Genomic DNA, 22,830 nt, shown 5'->3' on the forward strand with positions numbered 1-22,830 from the left:
CAGCCATTGTGCCAGAGCGTGCACAAGATGTATTCGATGATTCTGTTGCCCCACAAACAATCCTAACACACCTCTGTCTGAAACCACATATAGGTATATTTCATGCACACGCTTGAGGGGACTTTACTTTTTACAATTTTGCTGCAGGTAAGGCCTACATACCTCTGGGTAGGCCTATGTGTCCCACAGTGTGGCAGGGCTTGATTCTTGTTTTGGTACTGCAAAGACCATCCTGGGGAATCGAAGGGCTATTTGGCAGGTAGCGGTAGTGATGCACCCTCTGCTATAGAGGGCACTGTTCAGCATTATCTCTGGATAAACAACACAGTTTACAAACTGCTGAGACACGTGGAACCCAGTAGGCTAGTTGGGTGTTTAGTGTCATCATCACTTGCCATAATTTGCAATGCCAAGTGGATGCAGGTGGGAAAGTTGCAGCCTGAGCGAGAAGATGAGGGTTTACATTTTCATATAAATACGTCATATTTAGGCTACATAATTTGCCTTCTATTCCGTTTTGCTCTGATGACCCACAGTCAGATGTAGACGTTCTCAGCCCGTCTGAGATGATGTCAGACATTTTTATGGCAATGTCGCCTTTCGGTCCAATATAACTGGTCCTCTTCAACTCCAGACACCCCACATAACATCTGTGTTTGTCATTACTGTCTGAATAATGGTTTAAGTTAAATCTAACAAGAGGAGGAGGTATGCTAGCTAGTTAACAAAAATACCCAGAGAGCCTGCACATCGCCACTTGACCTAGGCTACAGACAAGTTAGTAGGCCTCTAAAGAAAATTCTGCTGGTGTAAGTCTATTAGGTCCTGGGGTCAGTAGGAAACTGTTTGGCTAATTGTAACTTCTAAAGTAGGCCTTAGCTAGGCCTAATTTAGATTTGGCGCCTACGTCAAGTTTAAGTTTCAGTTATGCCGAAGTCGTCTTAATTTTATTGCTGAGGCACAGACCGTGTCACCCCGCGGAGTCTCTTTCCTCATCACCAGAAAATAAGCTAATGAAGCGCACGGACCTATTATAAGAATGGACCTATGAAGAAATTGAGCGGTTACACATATAGCGCTGCTGATATGTGAAAACCGATTATATGCAATGAAAAAAAACACTTACCATTTCAAAGTTAGAAAAAGCACTCAGCTCATCCATCTGCCAAACTGTGGTTTGTCAGAAAAAACAGTCAGTTTTTTGAAAATTAGCTGGTACAATTAGCAATATTTTGTTGCCATGGTGACATGCACGTTGCGCACTGATGCCTAGAACTATCAGGATTTTACGCAGATCTGCTAGCCAATCAGAAACGAGCATCCCTGTGTCTAGGCCCTGACAACCATAGACATAATAAAACATATTTTATGTCTATGCTGACAACAACCATATAGCCTAACTATAATCAATCATGAATCAAATCATGCCCGGTGTTTTTTTTATAGGAGATAAATAAATGTAGCCTACAACATGGTAAAATGTCTGGTAAATGTGTTCTTCCAGATTTAGTATGTAGGCTAAAGAGCATATAAAAGGGCACAGATGTGTGATACATCGATTTTAATGGCTGTCTCATACACCAATAACAACGTACTGTACATTCACAAATAAGTTTTATTTGAATTGTTTTATACATTATAACCATATTCAACACATTTTTATATTATAATAAAATGACTCTTCTCCCTTTGTCATTTACATAAATCAAAAATTTGTATATTAAGACTGCAAAATAGTACTCCTGTAATTAATATAGCTTTGTACACATAAAGTGACAACGCACAAATTTTGCTCTTGAATGAATGCACATTTTAAGAGGAAATAAGAAAGGGCAGCCATAAGCAGAGGGAATACAAGAACTCTAGCAAGAAGGCAGGCTAGTAGGTATCCCCACTATGTGACCAACACTGACCGACCACAAGTTGATTGGTACTCTTACCAAAATTAATTGAGTTAAGGGAAATATTTTCAATTGTATTTCAACTCCAAAAACACACCACTGGGCTGGGTGTGTACAAAGAGAAAGCTTGGAGCACCACACGTAGCAGTACGGTGAGAACATAACCATACAGACCAACAAGAAAAAGATTGAAATTCCATTTGGACAGAGATTGCAGAGATTCAAGCTTTTGATAAAAACACCAGGTCATCATCCCCATCATGATCTTGGGAAATAAAATACCTATACAGTATTAAAAAGATAATAAACCATGCTATATCATCCCATGAATACATTTTGATCATGGACTCCTCGGGTGTGAGAGAGTAGGATGGGATATGAAATGTATGTTGAGGAAAGATGTCAACATAATCGAGTGTGCAGTATATCACTGAATAAAAATTTAAAAAAACAAAAACTCTAAACATTCAAAAAGGACTTTGATATACTGTTCATGGATGTGCATACAAAAACTAAAGTAATCATGAGTACCCTCTTTGGTTTGTGACATTGTTCACAAAGTGATCTTTAGCGTGATCGCTCAGTTAACAACATGTAAGAATGACTCCCTTATGCGCTCATTTACCTGCTCTCTCTACTCACAAATTTGAACATACTAGTCGAGGTAATTGCAAGGTCTCTGCAAAGAACATTTTAGCATTAATAAGTTTAAAGGATGTTTTAAATCAAAATGGCTAAATTCACCTTCATAAAAAACTATTTAGAATTTGCACGTAGATGATGTGTTTGGAACCTTCTTTTTTTTTTTAAACACAGTCCCTTAAGCCCTCATCTTTTGCCATACAAAAGATTAATACAGAATATTCAACGATAAAAAATAATTGATTGATCAATCAATGCAAATTCAGATGACACACTTGCAGCCCTTAAGTGCTTTACATCCTCTGTAGCAGTGTGGAAAAATTAGCTGTGGCTACTCTTGACACTGGCATGGTGAAGCTGTTGTCTTACAGTACAATGACACAACGGGGCCCTGCTGCTGGTGAGGAATTAGAGGGGTAGAGGAGGACAAAACCGGTTTACCCAAGAGCAAGATGAAAAAAGTGCCAAAGTGTGTGTGTGATGGCTTGTGTACAAGTGTGTGTGTGCAGTATATTTATGTGAATGCAAGCAAGACCCAGAGGGGTGTCAGGGAAGCAGGGGCCTGTTCACTCAGTGCCACGGGTGGGAGTGCTGGGCTGGTTGAGGCCCATGGTTTTGCACATCCAGCCGGCAAAGTCCACTTCCTCCACTTCCGATCGTTTGATGAATGTGTGATTCTGGGGGGGAAAAAACACCACAAACACTATTAATACTTCTAGCATAATTAACAAATAAAAAAATAACCACAATGTAATGCAATTCAGGTACCCACCGTCAGCATCTTCAGATCTGCCCTCTCAGCTGGATTTTTGATCAAACTACAGACACAAATGACACCAGAAGGATTACTCAAACGAGGAAGTAAAAAAACTGCTTGTGTCAGTAAAGGATTAAGTTGGATTTTATTTTTCTAAACAGCCTGCCATAACTTCATGTACAACACAACTCATGCATTTCAGTCAACCACAACTGCTTCATGTCACATCACATTAAATACACAAGGCAAGTGTAGACATTTAAAGAAAAGTATTCTACTATTATCTCCATAATGACTCATTGCATGAAATCAGATAAGAGCGGAGCCCTTTTGCTTGATAGCTCACTCTAAAAGATATCGTTGGCAATGCTCACCATTTTGTCACAAAGTCCTGGAAGTCATTGGTGAAGACCCCTAGTGGCAGTTTAGGAGGCGGCTGAGGGGGAACCAAGAAACACAGGTCAAAAACAGAACAATTAATGCAAACACACACTGTGTATGTGTGTGTAGAAAGACAGTAATGTGTGGGGTTTAAGAAAATATGGTGGTGTACAAATAATTCTCAGACCTCATTCACAATGTAGTCCAAAAGTTCAAAGATGGCCATGGCAGGTCTACTGTCCATCGTATGTCCTGTAAGGACAAAATCCAGGATATATTCATTTAGATAATATCATAAGTTATATTATTCACTCATATTAAAAACTTGAATGTTAAAAAGTTTATGCTAATGTACATCTTCAATGTGTTTTGTTTCCTCACCGCTCACAGGTCTGCCGGGGGGTCTGGGCCTTGGCATGTTGGCGTGATGTTCTCCTTCGGCCCCGTCCTTCACAGCCCGTCCGAAGATGGCCTCCAGCTCTCTGGTGTCTGGTGGGGGGATGGGATAGCGGCCGATGGCCAGCTCCACCAGGGACAGACCCATGCTCCACACGTCAGACTGAACAGAGTAGTGGGTGCCCTGCAGTCTCTCCGGCTGTTGACAAACACACAATCTACGTCAGAAGAGAGCAGGTAGAGAGCCAAGCCGAGCAGGCAGGAGAGAAAGGGTTGGGCAGTGGGCTGGGTGGGTTCGGCAACAGGAAGCGGAGGAGAGGATGATGGGAGGGGGAGAGGAGAGGAGGAAGGGGGTGTTATGGAAAGGAGAGTTGGGGTGTGGTGAAGGCAAGAGGACAGAGGATGGGAGGGTTTGGCAGGAAGCAACTAGCAGTAGCTTTGGACTGTTTTAGTTAGAATGGGTGAGCAAGGAAAGGTGTGTGTGTGTGTGTGTTGGGAATTATGATGAAAGGGGCGAGTGGCTTCACAACACTGGTGCTTTGTGGGTAAGGGATAGGAATAGGATGGGACAGACAAGCAGCTTTCGGCACTGCACCGCCACCCACCAGGTGTCCAAGAGTAAGGGGAATAGAGGACGAGAAAGAGTGAGCACAGTTGCCTTGCCTTTTTGCCAAAGAGCCCTTTCCTGGGCACAGCCCTCGCTTCTTGGCAGGGGAGGGAGGGAGAGAAGGCGGAGGGCGAGGCCAGTGAACAAGAGCAATGTGAGAAAAGAGGAGAAGGAAAGTGGGGATAGGGCCAGAGGAAAAGGGGTGGGGGCGCAGGCGTGCAGAGCTGACTCACCGACATGTAGGAGCGTGTTCCAACAAAGGAGTTGGCCATGGAATCTATGAGCTGGCCGCTCACACCGAAGTCGCACAGCTTGATCTCCCCGCGAGAGTTGACCAGGATGTTGGAGGGCTTGACATCTATGTGGCAGAGGGGATAAAAGCAAACAAATGTACATTAAGGTTTAATTGTAGACATCAGGAGAAGAAGAGAGTACTCATAGTAGTAAATCATAACTAAACTAAGCTAATAAGTGCACTGCTACACCAGTGTGTGTGTGTGTGTATGCAAGTACAATATATGTCCTGCATATATCATGTTTTTTTCTTTTGGTGAGACATTAACATATTCAGGCTTTGGAAAGGAATTTCCCCCTCCTGGGACAGTTAAAACTATACATCTAACTAATAACCCAAGCCTTGCTTCCCATTGACAGAAAATATAATTTTTGTAACAAACATTTGCAAGAATTATTCAGACCGGGACTACAGGGGACATGCACAACACCCCCCCAGCTTTGTCTGTATTGCCGCATTCTCAGAGCAAGTGCAAAAATAGCTATAACTCAATCTGAGCCCCTGTAATAAACCATCCTAGTCCTCCACATTTCCTGCTCATCCCTGGACAACATTCTGCAAAATAATGGGGTAAGTGAAATCTGTCCTCTGTGCTGTGTGGCACCCTCCAACTGACTATTGGACACGTGAGGAGGAACTGAAGAAGAGGAGGCATGAAAGAGCGGAAGAAGGATGAAGGGAGACACAGAGGGAGGGGTCAACAAGGCGCGGCAGCTGTATAATCACATCTGTACAGAGGCTGTAATTACCGCCTGAGCTCAGAGACAACTGTCCTGGAGTACCACCGACCCTGTAGCACTGCAAGACTTCACTATACGGGTCTGCCTGCTGCCTTCACTAGAACTGTGTGCTGTGGAAAACGTTGCTATGGTGTGACTCGTGATTGTACTCGAGTGAAAAGCCCTTTTTGCTTCATGCTACAAATGTCTATTATCTTATTTCCAAACAATCCGTTGGTGTGATACATTTTTGCCATATCTAGTGTCCAAGGAATGGGAATCATATTACCCCTAAATGGATTACCCAAACAACATTTCTATCTATGTTATGGATGTTGCCAGAAGGAAAAAAAGCACAAATACATAATAGATTGTGGTCAAGAAACTTCAATGTCCTATCAAAAATATGAATAAGCGTTTAAAACGATATCTGAAGCCCAAAGCTCTTGAGGTTGAAACTAGCAGTAGGTTTTTATTAGAAATCATTCTGAAAGCAAGTCACAGGAAAAAAGCCAATAATTATGAGTGCAATGTAATTTGTTCTTGTGACTAGAGCACACCCTTACCTCTGTGCATGATTTGGTGCTTCTCCCGCAGGTAGGCTAATCCCCTCAAAACCTGGAAAAAAACAGGGGACAATATTTAGCATAAAACCCAAATATACAAAAAGTCAAGTCTCAGACAAGAGTCTACACACACATACATACAAATAACATTTACCTGTGTAGATAATCATTTCAAAAACATATTCCTGTTTTACACGTGGTTATGATTACGACTTGATGCACGATTTAAGTGGAGTAAAAAAGTGTGGGCCTTGTTTTGTGTGACTAATGCAATACTGGAAAACACAAATCTAGTTTAAACAACACCACAAAAGGAACACACCCACAATTAGCAGTGTATATGCAAATACATATTTAGCAACAAGCGAGCGGTGAGGCGCTTTATATCACCTAAAAAAGGGAAGGAACTATATTTTTAAATGCAACAGAATTGGTCAAATACATACAGCTATGCTAACTTTTCCCAAGATTTCTTCTGGGATTCTTCTGGCTTCCTTTAGGACTTGGTCCAAGGATCCACCGTCCTGTAGAGACAAGTTGCACGATTCAAAATCTGACATACCATTTAAAAAAAATAAAAATAAAAATGCGTGTCGGAACACGTATTTTGCACAGGAATAAAATACTCATTAGCTACTACTGTCCAATCACATCAATCTTATATTAACAGATTTTGTTACTCACCATATGCTCCATACAGATGCTGATTTCCCCATCGCTGTAAAAGGCCCCATAGAAGCCCACAATGTAGGGAGAGTTGCATTCATGCAGCACCTGCAGCTCTCTGATGATCTGGTTTCTGATGGCAGGCTTGATTTCCAGGTGGATCAACTGAGGAGGTAAAGGACAAGACTATAAACTGCTGTTTTGACACAAAAAAAAAAAATGTGTCAACCTATTAGCAGAATGTCAGATGGGGTGGCTGACATAACAATAACACTATCCAGTTTTGTGAGTATTGAGTATACTAACATCCAAAATGTCTCAGAATGTACATTTTGAAACTGTGATAACAATAACTAAATCAATTTCCTAAACTTCCGTATAATTGTTTCATGATTTGTAAAACTTTATGGGGGAAATTGAATAGGCAAAACGCACACTTAAAAGCTTGACAGCCTACTTGTGCCTCCTTGAGTTGACGCTGCAGCTGCAGTATGTATCTGTACATCTTTCTCTCTCCTAAACTGTACACCTCAAGTTATGATCAAAATATGGGGAGATAGGTTAACCAACTGTCTGTAAGTATACAACACAATACAGGGTTCGACATAACGTATAGCCCGATGGCCCGGGGCCAGTAAAATCATATGCAGGGCAAGTTGATTGGCCAGTCACTGTCCCGCCCGGGCCAGTGACTGGCCAATCACAGTTCAGTATCTTTTTGTAGACTACATCATGGTTCATTGAATTGCGCGTTGAGAGTCGGAATGAAAGCAGTGTTTATTTAAGACTCAATATAATAAACCTAATATAAAATATATTTTTTAATGAAAGGCCAGTGGACACCGATGCGTGGGTGTTTTGACAGGCGGGGCAACAAGCGGGTGCACTCCCGCTCCGTTGGCAGAGCTGCCTTCTGTCCGCCTGCGAGTCGACAAATCAATCGACTTGCTTTGCCCCCTTTCTTTCTTCCCACAGCAGAGGTTGAGGTGCAGAAAATGATAACTGCGCTTTTCCTTTATCTGCCGCCGTAATGTTACAGTATTTGCATCCAAGCCCCAATGGTAATACAAATGAGAGGCGTTATTTAAACGCTGTGAATGCGTCTCCGGTGATTGTGTCGGTTGTAGACAGAAACGAACGGAGGGACTCCGCTCACTGTACAGTATAGTCGCGCAGTTTGGCACTGTGTTTTCAGGCTCGAGACATTCAATCAGATCGCGGAAGTCTTTCCCATTGAAATCGCTAACGGGGAGAATATCCCCGGTTATTATTTTAGCCACAAACCACAGTTCATCTGCGCGGCGGCTCACTCGCTGGCGAGATCACAAGGTGAAACGCTGCTGTGATCGGACGAAGGCATTGTGTGTTTCTAAGGTGATTTAACGTCATAGTCTAGACGAGCGTTTAACTTATGCTGCATATTTTGCACTGCATTGTTTTTTATCAATAGTTTGAAAAAATGGTCCCACACCGGACTCTTATGTGAAGCTGACACTTCATGGAGAAGTGACACTCCTGCAGCGCGCTCACGACCAGACGTGAACTCACATACACGGTGAAATCTCCCATTAAAAAAACGGCATAACCCACTGATTTTCGGATTTCTATTCTATTTTTAAAGTCAACTTGAGCGCAAGTGGAAAACCGGTCATTCGGTCGACACATTCACATCCCTAATGCATATAGAGAAAGTAATAAAAACAGCCTACCACACCACAAAGAATGATCAGACCTTCATCTCTTATTTTTTTTTTTATGTTTGATCATGACTTCTGCAAGTGAACTATTCATTAAACTGCCCAAATTCAAGAATAAAAACAACCATCAAACTACTGGACTTTAAAATACTGGCCCACTCTATCAACATACTTTTAGTTGTAGGCTTCTAATTCAATATGTTTGCCTGGTTTTATATTATGTGTATGAGCAATATCAACATTTCATATAATTAACTAAAAGAAAAATAACCAAATCTAAAGGGAATATCTATACTGTTACAGAATAGATATTCCCTTTAGATCTGGTTATCTTTCTTTATTTTTCTAATACAGGTATTATAATTATTGACACTAAATTATGAAGAAAAAAAAAGTGTGTGCAGGGCCAGTGAAAATATACAAGGGGCCAGTAAAACTCGGATCCACTGGCCCGACGGGCCAGTAGGAAAAAAAAGTTATGTTGAACCCTGCAATACAAGCATACGTTTTAGTGCACTATTTGAGGTAGATACACATCTTTCTTGAAAATTTAAAAAAAGAATCCATCAAGGACTTTTTTTTAAAGTAACCCAGATATGGACTGTACCAGACACTAAATAAAACTAAGTCACAAAATAAACTTTTTAATGCTATCTGTGATAAGCGTATATAGGCTGAAGGCTTTATTTAATGATTCTCTTTTCCGTTGGTGTTATAGTCAACAAACCATTTGAAGCTCACTTTGAAGGTGTATGTTTTATCCAAACTGTATATTGCTGCCACCAGTCCATAAGGATATACTGTAGATTATGAGAAATATCCTAGCATACGGCCAGCTCTTCAAATTCATAATGTTAAGAAGACCTCACCGATTAATTCAAATCCTGGTGCATGGTATGCTTTTTATCCACACAGAAAGTTGATGTGGCTGCATGCAGAACTAGCTGCAGGGTGCGATGGCAAAACCTAAACTGCATTTGAATTTCTATACAGAAGGAACAAAACACCTGTGACACCTGTGTTATTTTAGATCCCTCCAATTGTCTCACTTATCCTGCAAAACAAGACAATATCAAACAAATGTTCATTTTCACCTTCCGAGCCATGACCAAACCCAAGGGTTTGTGGCGGACCTTGTTGACCACTCCTCCGTTTCCTGCGCCCAACTCACATATGGGGTCAAAATCCTCATCCTTCAGCTCCCCGACCTGAGCTTTCTGGGTAAGGAAGGCTTCCAGTCGCTTCCTCTGTTGTTCATCTAGGTCCAGCTCACCAAGTTTCTTCTGCAAGGCCTCAAGGTTGGCTCTGTGAGGAGGAGACACAGAGGAACACAGACATGATCAGACAGGAACATTTAGCAGATCTATTTGAACAGTGGTGAATGGGACTTATGTTATTATATGGTGTTCATAAATGGTGCTATAGTATACACACAGTTATAGACATGTTTTTTCAAACCATCCACAGTTCGTTTGAACTCACAATTAGGCTAACATTACTCACTCAGATGCAGCCTCAATGGTGTGTGTGGAGATGGCCTGTCCCTCCCCAATGGGTGTTATGTTCAGGGGCACGGGTCTTCTTTTGAGAGCCATTTCAATAACAACCCCGAACCACTTCTTCAAATAACGCACTAACCTGCAGTGAGCTGAGAAGCTGCTATGTTAGCCTGTTCCTGGTTCCAAACTCAGTCTGGGTGAAAAAAGCAACAGGACCAGCCTTTAGACGACTAGTAAGTTCGCTAGCTAACGTTAGCAAAGTTAGTCAATCTTCGGTAGCATGTCAGTCAGTTATTTCGGTAAACCGTATCACGCCGAAGCGCTCTTTTAAAAAGGCAGGTGGTTTTCCTGTGCAGCTATGTCCTTCGGAGTGAAAGCATTTCTAATATTCTGATTATTCTGTGCTGTCTACCTGCTGCTGATACTAGCTAGCCGCCTAGCCACTGCTAGCTAGCACCATAAAAATCGTGCCCTCCGTCATGCAGTCCTAAGGTGAACCTCCTCGCTTCTCAGCTCTCGCAAGACGACAGGCAGTGACGGGTATAACCGACAGCTACACCGGGAGACCGACTCGGTTGTCTTCCTTCTGGCAGCGTCCGAGCAGCCGTCTCTTCCGCGTTTCAGTTGTCGGGGTGTGGAGCTCTCAAGCGAAACGGCTCTTCGGCTGTGTCTGCTGCTGCTTCAATACAGGAAGCAGCAGCAGCCGTAGCAGCATCAAACCTGTGTGGCACCCACAGGGAGAGGCCGTGTGACAAGTTCATAAGAGGCGTGTAGAAATCTCATGAGAGAGGTTATATGACATTTGCAGTTTGTGATTATTTTGATGAGTTAATAAATGTTTTAAAAGCCCCGTTTAACCACATCTTATCCACTCACCATTTATTTCTTATGTGTTTAATGGGAATACGTAAACGAGGTGCGAAGTACATTACTGGCATCCAGTGGTCACAAGAAGGAACTGAACTGAACAGGCCTAGATCACAGAACGACGCTGAAGTTGGCAGCTGATTCGCAGCTGCCGATTCGGCAGTTAAGGGATTCTTATAATAAAGATACATTTCAAGGTTTTTTTGGGGGTCCGAAACTATGTTTTCTATAATCTATCGCCTCACTGTGATATTCTAGTCCAGATTTGAAGAGTCTAGGTGCCGTGGTTTTCAATCAGGACCAGTTCTAATGCGGTCTGGACCCCAAAAAAGCGTTGACATGTGCCTTTATTGCATTTTCACAGATAGGGTAAAAGTTTCACAAATCAGAAACTATGTTTTCTATCATCTATAGCCTCACTGTGATATTCTAGTCCCAATTTGAAGAGTCTAGGTGCAGTGGTTTTCAATCAGGACCAGTTCTAATGCGGCCTAGACCCCTAAAAACCATTAAAATGTGCATTCTTTGCTTTTTTACAAATAGAAAAAAAGTTTCACAAATCAGAAACTATGTTTTCTACAATCTATAACCTCACTGTGATATTCTAGTCCAGATTTGAAGAGTCTAGGTGCAGTGGTTTTCAATCAGGGCCAGTTCTAATGCGGTCTGTACCACAAAAAAACATTAAAATGTGCATTCTTTGCATTTTCACAAATAGAATAAAAGTTTCACAAATCAGAAACTATGTTTTATATAATGTATAGCCTCTCTGTGATATTCTAGTCCAGATTTGAAGAGTCTAGGTGCAGTGGTTTTCAATCAGGACCAGTTCTAATGCGGTCTGGACCCCAAAAAAGCGTTGACATGTGCCTTTATTTCATTTTCACAAATAGAAAAAAAGTTTCACAAATCAAAAACTATGTATTCCATTGTCTATAGCCTCACTGTGATATTCTAGTCCAGATTTGAAGAGTCTAGGTGCAGTGGTTTTCAATCAGGACCAGTTCTAATGCGGTCTGTACCCCTAAAAACCATTAAAATGTGCATTCTTTGCATTTTCACAAATAGAAAAAAAGTTTCACAAATCAGAAACTATGTTTTCTATAATGTATAGCCTCACTGTGATAATCTAGTCCAGATTTGAAGAGTCTAGGTGCAGTGGTTTTCAATCAGGACCAGTTCTAATGTGGTCCAGTGTGACAGCTCCTGGCACCTCCAGATTGGTGGGCTTCCAGGAGATGATTACTAATCACAAACACCCATGCTGGCTGATCTCCTCAGCTATATAAACTGTAGGACTATATGCCACTTGAGGCCTCCCTTCCTTGATGTATGGTTTATTTTGGTTTGGTTTAGTTAGTGCTGCTTTGCACATTCATTACACTCTTCACTCACACAGACACCGCACCCATTACTGATTACTGATTACTGACATTCACGCACCATTTAGTAGATTACTTTAAACTTGGTTTAAATAAATTATTATTTGGTTAAACTAAGGTTGCGTTCCGAATCGCATACTTTCTACTATATAGTATGTACTACTACTACTAAAAATACTTATCAACCTTACATTATTATTATTTGTCCATATTTTTTGCATTAATATAATGGACAGTTTGAATGTGCAACGACCAGCAAGAAAATAGTCACTTTTAATGTCTTTAAATATTTAATTTGTCCATGGGGCATTGCCACTTTAAGTTAAAGAAAATGTACTACAAACAGACAACAAATCACAAATTGAATCGGAGGGGACCTACAATTTGTACAGTGTTCAACAGCCTGAAAATGTCTTAGTAAAATTCACCTAAGAACCTAATTAATTGGTCAAAAATACAAGAGACCTAAGGAAGGGCAAGATAGCAGGGATCCCTATCCCATGATAGACAAACAGAGAATAGATCATTGTGCGCACAGGATGTATCAACATTAGTAAAATTACATTCCGGAAATTTAGGATGACAAATGTATACTTGTAAACATAAAGAATATGGATAAGGAAGGCGTCAAATACACAAGTCATAGGTAAAGCACACCATTCATCAGACAGAGAGACTAAGAGACAAGAGAGGAGAGGCTGAATCTTCCAGAACCAGAATCATTTGGACTGAGGAATCTTCTGCACATTTTTCTTTCTTTTTACATAAAAAAAACACAATTAAGGGCTAACATATGGTGGCAAAGGAGTGCAGTCGCAGGCCTGCAGCATCCCTACAGCAAGGGACCATGCTTCCATGTAAATCATCTTTTCCTCCCCTCAGTTAAGGGCATAAACGTCCCAAAACTGCCTTAATGTAACTATGTCCCCAGCAAAACCTTAGTGTAAAAACTTGATTTCACAGAAGACAACATTTCTACAAGGCAGACTTGATTGCGCCTTTCACCTGAAGTTGATTGTTTTTCTATAGGAGCACCTGCAGACATCAGTGCCGGAAGTAAAATGTGGGGCATTTTCCCTTGTGGGTCCTCCTGTCATTAAAAGTGGCTGTTTGGCTGAATATTTAAACTGACTGTACCTAGCGCATTACATTGTTTGCCTCTCATTCACCCATTCATACACAGAGGCCAGCAGCTACCACACAGGGTGCAAGCTAACCATTTGGGGTTCAGTGTTTTGCCCACACTTTGACATGTGGCAGGGATTGAACCAGCAACCCTGCGAAAAGTGGACGGCCTCTCTACCTGCTTAGCCACAGCAGGCAGAGCAGCCTACCCCTGTAGAAATTTCAAAATAAAAGTGAAGGCAGACAGGTTTTTAAGAACTGACTTTAATTAATTCCACACGTCAATAACAGCTGTTAGAATACGATCATTTTAATTTTTACAGTTTTATCCTCAACAGGCATATTCAAAAATGTTCCCCAGATGTGAGCATTTGGTACAAGACATTAACAATCTCCACCTTGACCAATCCTCTGTGGCATCAGCTTCAGGTGCTGCTGCCCTCAACAGCTTCTTATTGTCTGTTTGCCGATAGGAACAATTGGAGGCGATTCCAGGCTTAATAAAATATTATTTAAATTTTTATTGTCTTTTAATATGAACATATAAAAAAAACACACAAAAAAACAATTTACATCATGGATTGTAAGCCTCTGCCCATGCTACCTTATGCATTATTATAAGAAGAGATGCCACTACAAAACGACCAGACCCACAGCTCTCTCTCGCTCTCTATCCCCAACAACCTGCTAACTTATCTGGCTCAGTTCCACAGAAGCAACACACACTGCCTCCCTCCCATCTTTAACCGTAAGGCAAAGAAAAGTTTAGGAGATCCATTCAAATAATGACCTTCTATACCTATCAACAAATGGCATTTATTATGTATAAGAGCAGTTACTTACAAATACATATTCCCGAGTTCCAGACAGGTATTAGAGTTCTTTACATTATTTTACTTCAAACAGCTCGTACAGGAGATCTGATGTATCGCAGGCAAAGTGCCATCAATCAACTTCGCGTGGATTATCAAACATTTCCATCCATTTATTGAGTTTGTAAATTACGTCAAGAGGAGGAGAGAAATGGAAGACCAGATTTGACTTCAGATCAAGATGATGCACTTGAGTGAGGCCCCTGGATCAATGTCTGAATATCATTTTTTTTATGTGCATTTGAGCAACGAAAAAGGAAACCAGATTCTGTCCTGATCAAACCGCATCAAAAGGGGACGATGAGAGGGGGAAACGTACAATGCAGAGTCATCCCCCACCAAAATGTCTCACAGTGGAGTGGGACTGGCGCTCTTTTGTTTCACATTGTGTGATTCCCATGCACACCATGGTTGAGCAGAACTGATCACAATGGTCAGGGATCCTTGATTAATACTTACTACATGATGGCTGCTTTAAAATAAATAAGCCAGAAAACTTGGGAAGTAATCAGATGAAAGTGCAAACATCTCTAGCAACACAGCGACACCATTTCTCAACCTCAAGCAAACGCTGACGGCCGCCCCTGCGGAAAAAACCCGGAGTCTGCACTCGCAGCCTGACCATCCTTACCCGATGAGTAGCCGTCACATACTGACAATACTAGTGCAGGTGCAGAGCAATATTAGTTAAAGCCTACAGCATTTAGCAATTACAGTCCAATTCTATTCCAGCAAATAGATGTGACCTTATCTACGTTGAAAGGAGGCCAAAGGGGATTGTTGATTGGAGCAGCTCCACTTGTTCCAGACAGGACCATTTGTTATCCAATCAATGACTTTAAGCTTGGTGGGGTTGCACTTATTGACACTTCATTAAGTTTTGTGGTGTCAACAAGATGTGTTGAGCCCATCCTTGCAAAGTACTCTGAATGGTGCCTTGACCCAGGTTGGATTTATTTCAGAAGGAAAAGAGAAAAGGAGTGTTCATCAACAGTGCAGCTATGAGCCCAGACCAATTAGAACTCACTCAAAACCAAAGCAGCAGAGGTGTACTGCTGCTTACTGCAACTAATAAATCCCATCTGTACAGAACTATGGCCAGATATTATGGAGATTTATTACAAACAACTGTTAAGGGAATGAGAAGCGATTCAATAAATACGATACTTTCAGAGGACGACACCAAAGTGTGGGGAAAAATGGATGACAGCACTTCTGAAACTATTCCATAACTGTCCATTACCACAGAGGTTGTTTCTGCTTCTCTGTCCATTTCTCCTACTGGAGAAACATCTAAGAAAACCCCTACATGAAATAAAACGCCAGCTCAGCTAGCCTTAAAACAACGGGCTCTAACCATCACCTCAAAAAAAAAAAAAAAAAGGCACCAAAATCTTGTAACCAAATCCAGTCAACGAATTCTCAACATATGCTTTCTTACAGTTGCCACACGGTCTTTGTGTCGAGTTACTCCCATATGCACTGCCGATAGAGTTTTACATTTGTTTGTTTCTTTACAGTGGCACAGTTCCACCCACAGCTTTTTGCATCACTGTCATCTACATATAGCCTGGTTATCCACAAATATTAAATCAACCCCTCAACCAAGACTTTGATGCTGCAGAGGGAACAGGGCTGTATGAAACGATGGAACTAATAAAAAATAAAAAGCAAAGAAACAAAATATGTAGGAAAACAAAATCTCCAGTGTAAAATTGGCTTCAGAGAGACTCATCAATTCTTCTGTCCTCCGCTTCTTTCTAAAGGTCTCTGGTCAGTCTGCTAACTTGTTGTGACTGAGGTAGGTTCTCTTTATCTAAAGGACAAAATAAAAAAATAGAAAGCATCACACAGAGGCCAGTACTGTGTTCTGCCCTTTCATAATTAAAAGAAAAATTCCTGAAAAAAAGAAAAACCTTCAAGCTTTGAATTAGTTCTCTAAAACAAAGAATTAATAACACAATGGGAGAGGTTTAAATTTGCATCACACTCCAGGTATCTCAGCCATGTCCTCCCCTTAATAATTCATGCTCTTTTAACTTTTTGTTTTGTTTTTATATATTTTTTTTTTTACTAAAAACTACTGAGGCGCCTTCATTTTCAACTTGCCTGGTCATCACAAATCTGGCAGAAATCAAGAGACGCAAACATTGAACGCCCATGGCTAAAAGAGCCTGTATTTCCAAGTCAAATACAAAGAGATGCGGTTGAGGAGAGGGAATCGTCTGGAGAGAGAGGAAGAAGGAGGAGTGGGGTGGTGGTGGGGTGCTCAATCCATTCGGTCTCTTAAGCAGAGGCAGGACTGTGTAGAGAATTCACTGCGGAGGTGACGGTTGGCCAGAAAGAGTTAAAGAGTTGCTTCCAGTGGTGTTCAGTACAAAGTGGAATCTTAAAATCACTCTTAGATTGAAGATTCTTTTAACAGTGCATGTTTGAGTGTTTTGTTTTGTCTGGTGGGTACGAACCAGAGCTGCTAAAAGGCTCTGGCTTTTTGGGGGCATAAGGGAGGGTTGGTTGGTTGGTTGGTTGGTTGGTTGCATCTAGTGGATTACTGTGTTCCGGTCCTCAAGCTTTTAGCCCCCTGCCTCTCTGTCTCTGTGTGTGTGAGTGTAAGTCTATGAGGGGACAGAGCTGTGGGGTCAGTAGGCAGTGACCAGGTCCTTGTCGTAGTTGTATCTGCCTCTCTTGGGGTCCGGGCTGTCGGAGCTGTCCTCAGTGTCCTCGCTGTCTCCTACGGCCCCCCCGCCTCCTTCTTCCTCCTCAGAGGAGGAGTCTAGAGTCAGATCTACCACCGCGCCCCCGCCCGGCGCCAAGGACGACCCTCCCGTCCCTCCGACCGAACTGCTTCCAGATTTACCCGTCTGGCTGGTGCTGCTGTGGGCTGGTGAATGACCGTTTGCCTCAGGAATGCCTGCAGAACAAATTGAGGCCATTTGTGAAATGGATGGCATAATAGATTAACCCCGAGTAAACTAAGGCATGGGAAATTAAATAAATATATACACACACAGGTATTTAAGCCTCTGGAATCCTGGTCCAAAATAGTTTCTTAATAAACTTTTACAAAAATCTGATTTGAAAATAAATGTTCATGAATAATATAAAACTTAGAATAAGCGTAGACCTTTTGACAGGACTGTCAAACAGTCTCTGTGCCAACAGTTACTGTTTTATTAGAATGTCCTGGCAGAAAACTGACATGATTGATTCAAAATACTATTGTGTCATAAGAACCAGAGCATAGCCCGCCTCATCGAAACCGAATTTCAGTTAAATGTATTTAACTTAAATGACAATATTGTCCAGATCTTAAATTTGGTTTGATAAATATGCCTGACTCTTTTCAGAGGCTTACTATTGTGCAACTAACTCCCCAGATGACATAGTGAGAAGGATTTGGTTTTGCAGGGGCTTTAATGAAAGGTGAAGTTGACACTCACATATATCAACAACGGGATACTCTGGTGTGTTGCTGCGTTCTCTTTCCCTGTCCCTCTCCTTCTCATCACTGATGGGTCGCCAGGAGCCGTCGGTTAGGTACTCAATCTCCTCGATGTCCTCACTGGTCTCTTTTAGGATCTCAGTAAGCTGCCTGAAATACACAGTGCCGGTTAGAGTCTCCTCGCAAAGCAGCCTTCACACCAGAAAAGTATAATACAGAAATCTCAACTGAAACTCAAATCAATTTCAGGAGCCTATCAGTCATCTGCATGGGTTAATCTGCTTAGTTTTTTTGTAATTTTTCTCAGTTCTTCCTGCATCTAATTCGGCATCCACAAATTAGCTTGCCACATTTTGACCACGACTCTATAATCCTGGCTGTTTTTATTAAAGCTCACATTTTATGCACTTTGCTGTCAATTTTATATGGTCTAAGTAGTCCCTAATACTTATTTTTTTAGATGTTTGCTGAAAAACCCGTTCAGATCATTTATTGTAGCAAGCCTCTATACCCCGATTGTCCACTGGTCTCAGGATGACCTATATTTGTGCGATCTGGCTGGCCCCTCCCACCTCTCTGCCGGGCTTTCTTTATATGTCCATGGGGCTCTCCCACCGTCTCTGCCGTGCTCTCGCGATACTAGAGAGACACTGCGTGACTGCGAACACAGTGTTTACCCGGAGCTAAGCCATACTTTTAACAATTTGACATGACCTGACATGATTAAAACCAGTGAAAACAGTAGCTTCAAAGTTTGATTTCTACATGAATATCTTCCCATCCTTTGTCATGTTAAAAACGAGTCATTATTAGACTGCAAGGGGAAAGCAAAGTTAGTGTATTAGGAGCAAAACTTGGTGCTACAACCGAAGCTACATGGGCGCTAACGCTAAAAATAAGACTCAGACGATTTAAACCAGTGAAAACAGTAGCTTCAAAGTGTGATTTCTACAGGAATATCTTCCCATCCTTTGTCATGTTAAAAACGAGTCATTTTCAGACTGCTGTGGGGAATATAAACAGCGTGTTATGAGCAAAAGCTGGTTGCTTGTCCCAAAGCTAATAGCTACACCAGTCACGCAAAACTACAATAAAAACTATTATTTTAGTTTCACCGTTTAAAAAAAAAAGCACAGGTAGCTTCCTATCCGTTGTGTTATTAAAAACGAGGCATTAATAGACTGCTGTGTTTAAGATAAATTAGTGGAGTATGAGCAAAAGCATTCTGTGTTGGTGTATGTAACATTCAGGCTGTACTATGGGCATCTTGTCGCTTAGCGGGGAAAGCAACATGGCTGTCGCTCGGAAAATTTTCCAGAGGATCTCGGGCCGTGGACCAATAAGAAATGGGGGGGGGTGGGGTTATCATAGACTACTGCTAATGTGGGGGGGAAGCATGGACATATAAAGAAAATATGGGGATGTGGCTGTGCAGTTTATGACGTCATAAACCGCGAGAAATCTGAACGGAGTATATTGGGGGGGGAGGGTGGGGGTTTCAGAAAGGGGGAGAGTGAGAAAAGGAGAGATTGTTATTTTTTTGGATATTTTGGCAGTCTCTAGGCACACCGTGGCCCCATGGATATGTTGGAACACATTTAAAAAGTGCATTTAGCATAATATGTGACCTTTAAGAAGCAAGATATTATTTCAGCAAAACAACAACATAAGGTTGAATCCTTGACAGTTCCTTCAAAAATCAAAAAAAAATTGCATTCATTAAGTCAATTCCACTGCCTTAAATCACCAGTCTATAAACTTGACATTTGGTAATTAGGTTGGATAAACCGAAACTTAAGATTGATCAGTCGAAGAAGGGAATTTCACACAAGCTTAATTTTAGGAATGCAAATATCCCTCAAAGTCAAACTGTAATACAATGCTTTCAGTCTTTGTGAAAAATAAGGGAGGGCCTGTGAAAGGTACTCAGAATTGGCAGGACACTACACGCCCAAAAAAGCATTTTACAAAGAATATTATTTGACTGCAGAAGCATTTTCTCACACAATACAAACTTTAAACCAACATGCATAGAATCATTGGTAAAACTGTCATTTCTATGCTTCTCAACAAAGCATTAATTGCTCTCCAAAGGCATAAAGAAGTCTAAAGTGTACAAATCCAGAATATATATATTTAAAAAAAAAAAGAGGGTGAGGGCTGCAGGGGTGAGACAAGTCAGAGCACGCTTCTGTCTCCTTACCCATCAATAGTGAGCAGCTCAAAGGGAGCGGGCTTATCACAGACCGGGCAAGTCCATGTGGGCTTCTTCTCATTCATCTGGAGGAAGAAGACTGCGTCGAAACACTGAAGATGGGCACAAGTTAAAACTCGACACGGCACACCCAGCCGCATCTTCACCAGCTGGACAATTGAGAGAGGAAGAGAAAGAAGCATGTTACAACAATCAATGTTAAAAGTAGGACAAACATTTATGAACCCTGGCTTTGATACTGCAGAACAACTGAAATAGAAAATGTGTGGGAAAGTACAAGATTTAGCCACATCTATATATGACAGGTATACTCACTGGACAGATAAGAGAAACCCGCAGGCCTGTGGTCGCAATTTCACTCTCCGGGTCAAAACGTAGTTTGTCTTGGACTAAAGATATATGGAAGACAAAATATAATGTAGTGTCATAATACATTGTAATATGTGAAACTAAACACAATCTAGTCCTTCTAAAACAGCATAAACAGAATGTTTAAGTCATTTACTTATTAGGGGCCAAATTGAAGTCATTGTGTGGAGTTTTGCTTCCTAATGCAAATCTTCAAAGTCAAAAGCATAAAAGTAACACTTACTGCGCTCACGACAGCGGTCTGCACTCTCAACAGAGCACAGTTTGAGTTGGCCGAAGAGGTCTGCTGCATCGTAAACCCTCACTAGATACACTGCCACAGAGTACCGCTGAAAATACACACATTGACAGGTTGTGAGTACTTATTTCAATAGGCTAACAATCTAAAACACAGACCCGGTTCCACATTGTGACTGGGACTTTCCCAAAACTCAGGGATAGAGAAAAAATATTAACAAACAAGGGAAACTACATGCAAAAAGCATTACGTTACAGTATACCATGCACAACTGAGGGGACTCATGAAACAATCAAAGAACTACATGCTCCAGCTTGCATTGGTACACAGGGGAATTTAGAGCTGGACAGATATGCCGGGTGAAAGACAACCCCATGGCCCTGAGCTAAACCACAGTATGAGATGAGCATCAGACTCCGACCTTGCCAAAGTTTCCCCAGGTGACTGTGACTCTGTTGGTGACATTGGAGAGATGCAACCAGGGAGTGATGTTTACAGGACGACAGGGCCGACGGGGCTCCACACCAGGCTTATTAGAGGGGTAATAGCCCTGGAACAAACAAAAAACAAGCCAGCAATGAGGGAAATGACCAAATACAGTATTCAAATAAAATTGTATCCGAGTGATTTGTTATAATGACAAGCATCAACATTTGCCCTGAAGGGCTTGGATACGATTTAACCCATTGATGACGGCTGCTGCACGATGCCACATTGTATCTCCTGCCTGATGCTGCATCATGCAGCATTGTTACTTTATCTAATGTTCATGGCGTGCGCAACATAGAATGCACCGTCATTGGTTCAAATAAACATGAGGTGGGTTTTGTTGATTTTTTAAGACCACGTGACCACCCAAAAAATGTGTGGTTTGCCGAAAATCACGCCAATCAAAAAAATAATAAATAAATAATAATAATAAAAATACGCCAGCTGTGTCAGCGATAGTGTATTACAGAACAGTTAGTGGCGTTCGGAGCGCAGAATCAAGGTCTACTATAGGCTACTGACGAAAATCACACAACACATTGCATCTATTTATTAACAATATTTATGAATTTAGGCTATATTTTGCTGCTCCAACTCAAATTCAGCCCAGCCAGGCGATAGTTAAGTTTCAGTTTCGTTTTCATCTCCGTGGTATACAGCCGTTTGGACCAGCTGATCGGCTCCCGACAGCAGGAGTCAGTCTGCGTTCCAGTTGTACTGGGAAATCAGATTTATGGTGCCAGTGATAACTGAACTAAATAATAAAATAAAGCTATCTTCTCCTTCCTATATCTGTCTATCTTTATCCCTCCACTGCACACTCAGTCACTACTATCCATGCTAAAAGGAAGCAGGATTATAACCTCGTTTAGCACATTATTTTTAAATATTTTATATTATTTATTCTTTTTTTTTCTCCCCCATCTAATTTTGACGATTTTTAGAAAAATGTGTTGGTTTGTAAGCGCTAAGGGAGCATGTTTAAATAAAACCTGTGAACCTTAACTTTTAAATGTATTTTATTTCATGTTTCTATGTGCTACACAGGCTTAGATATTAAGGTTTTGGTAGACTTTACAATTCATACTATTTTTTCAGAAAACCCTCAGGCATTAAGGACATGCATCCTAGATTGCCATAGTCATCAATGGGTTAAAAGACTTTTTTAGTTGTTGGGCTGTGACAGTGGTGCAGTCACTCTTAACTTCGAGGCTGGCAAATAGTTAAAATGGGAAGAGCAGCTCAATCTCCAGAGTAAACCTGAAGGAAGATTACAGAGCAATTTGCACAATGATGTTCAATTACCCCCGCCTATATTGTTTTTGTTATGTTAAATTCTACTGTAAATGTATGTATAATATAACTAGGGCTGTCAAATTAACGCGTTAATTTCGATTAATTAATCACAGAAAAATTAACGCGATTAAAAAAATGAACGCAGATTAATCGCACTTCTATAATGCCCTTTGACCCGGTGCAAAAGTGGTGCACAGCTGCACCAAGCTGCACTGTAGCTTGCATACACAGCCCGCACGTGTGAAAGGGAGAAAAGTAAAGAGAGAAGCAGGGGAAAGGGCGGGGCCGAGGGCTCTATGGACGGTTTATGGGATGCTTCGGGCAAATACGCATGAAAGGTAGGATGACATCTTACTTTATTCTCCGCAGTGTCTGTGCATTATTGATTTAGTGGGTGCAACAATGTAGG

The 22,830-nt window shown here is 41.4% G+C and overlaps 2 protein-coding genes across 2 annotated transcripts in view; both read right to left on the minus strand.

Annotated features, from left to right (window-relative positions):
* Positions 1-1,546: 1,546 nt before the first annotated feature.
* On the minus strand, positions 1,547-10,827 carry map2k2a (mitogen-activated protein kinase kinase 2a). The gene is made up of 11 exons (XM_080033135.1): positions 10,131-10,827; positions 9,722-9,932; positions 6,949-7,095; positions 6,711-6,788; positions 6,265-6,316; positions 4,918-5,042; positions 4,063-4,276; positions 3,869-3,933; positions 3,675-3,736; positions 3,316-3,361; positions 1,547-3,220 (listed from the first exon to the last, which is right to left on the minus strand). The coding sequence occupies exons 1-11, from the start codon at positions 10,220-10,222 to the stop codon at positions 3,110-3,112; spliced, it is 1,203 nt and encodes a 400-aa protein (XP_079889261.1). The 5' UTR covers positions 10,223-10,827; the 3' UTR covers positions 1,547-3,109.
* Positions 10,828-13,744: 2,917 nt separating this feature from the next.
* Positions 13,745-22,830, minus strand: part of pias4a (protein inhibitor of activated STAT, 4a) — a 16,828-nt gene continuing 7,742 nt past the window's right edge. Inside the window, exons 6-11 of the mRNA XM_080032972.1 lie at positions 21,058-21,186; positions 20,622-20,727; positions 20,345-20,418; positions 20,018-20,178; positions 17,813-17,964; positions 13,745-17,283 (exon numbers count right to left, since the gene is read on the minus strand). Coding sequence (XP_079889098.1) covers positions 17,012-17,283; positions 17,813-17,964; positions 20,018-20,178; positions 20,345-20,418; positions 20,622-20,727; positions 21,058-21,186 — 894 coding nt within the window. The 3' untranslated portion in view covers positions 13,745-17,011. The remainder of the gene's footprint in view (positions 17,284-17,812; positions 17,965-20,017; positions 20,179-20,344; positions 20,419-20,621; positions 20,728-21,057; positions 21,187-22,830) is intronic.

Source organism: Ammodytes marinus, assembly GCF_949987685.1.
Source record: "Ammodytes marinus genome assembly, chromosome: 8".
Classification (NCBI taxonomy): Eukaryota; Metazoa; Chordata; class Actinopteri; order Uranoscopiformes; family Ammodytidae; genus Ammodytes; species Ammodytes marinus.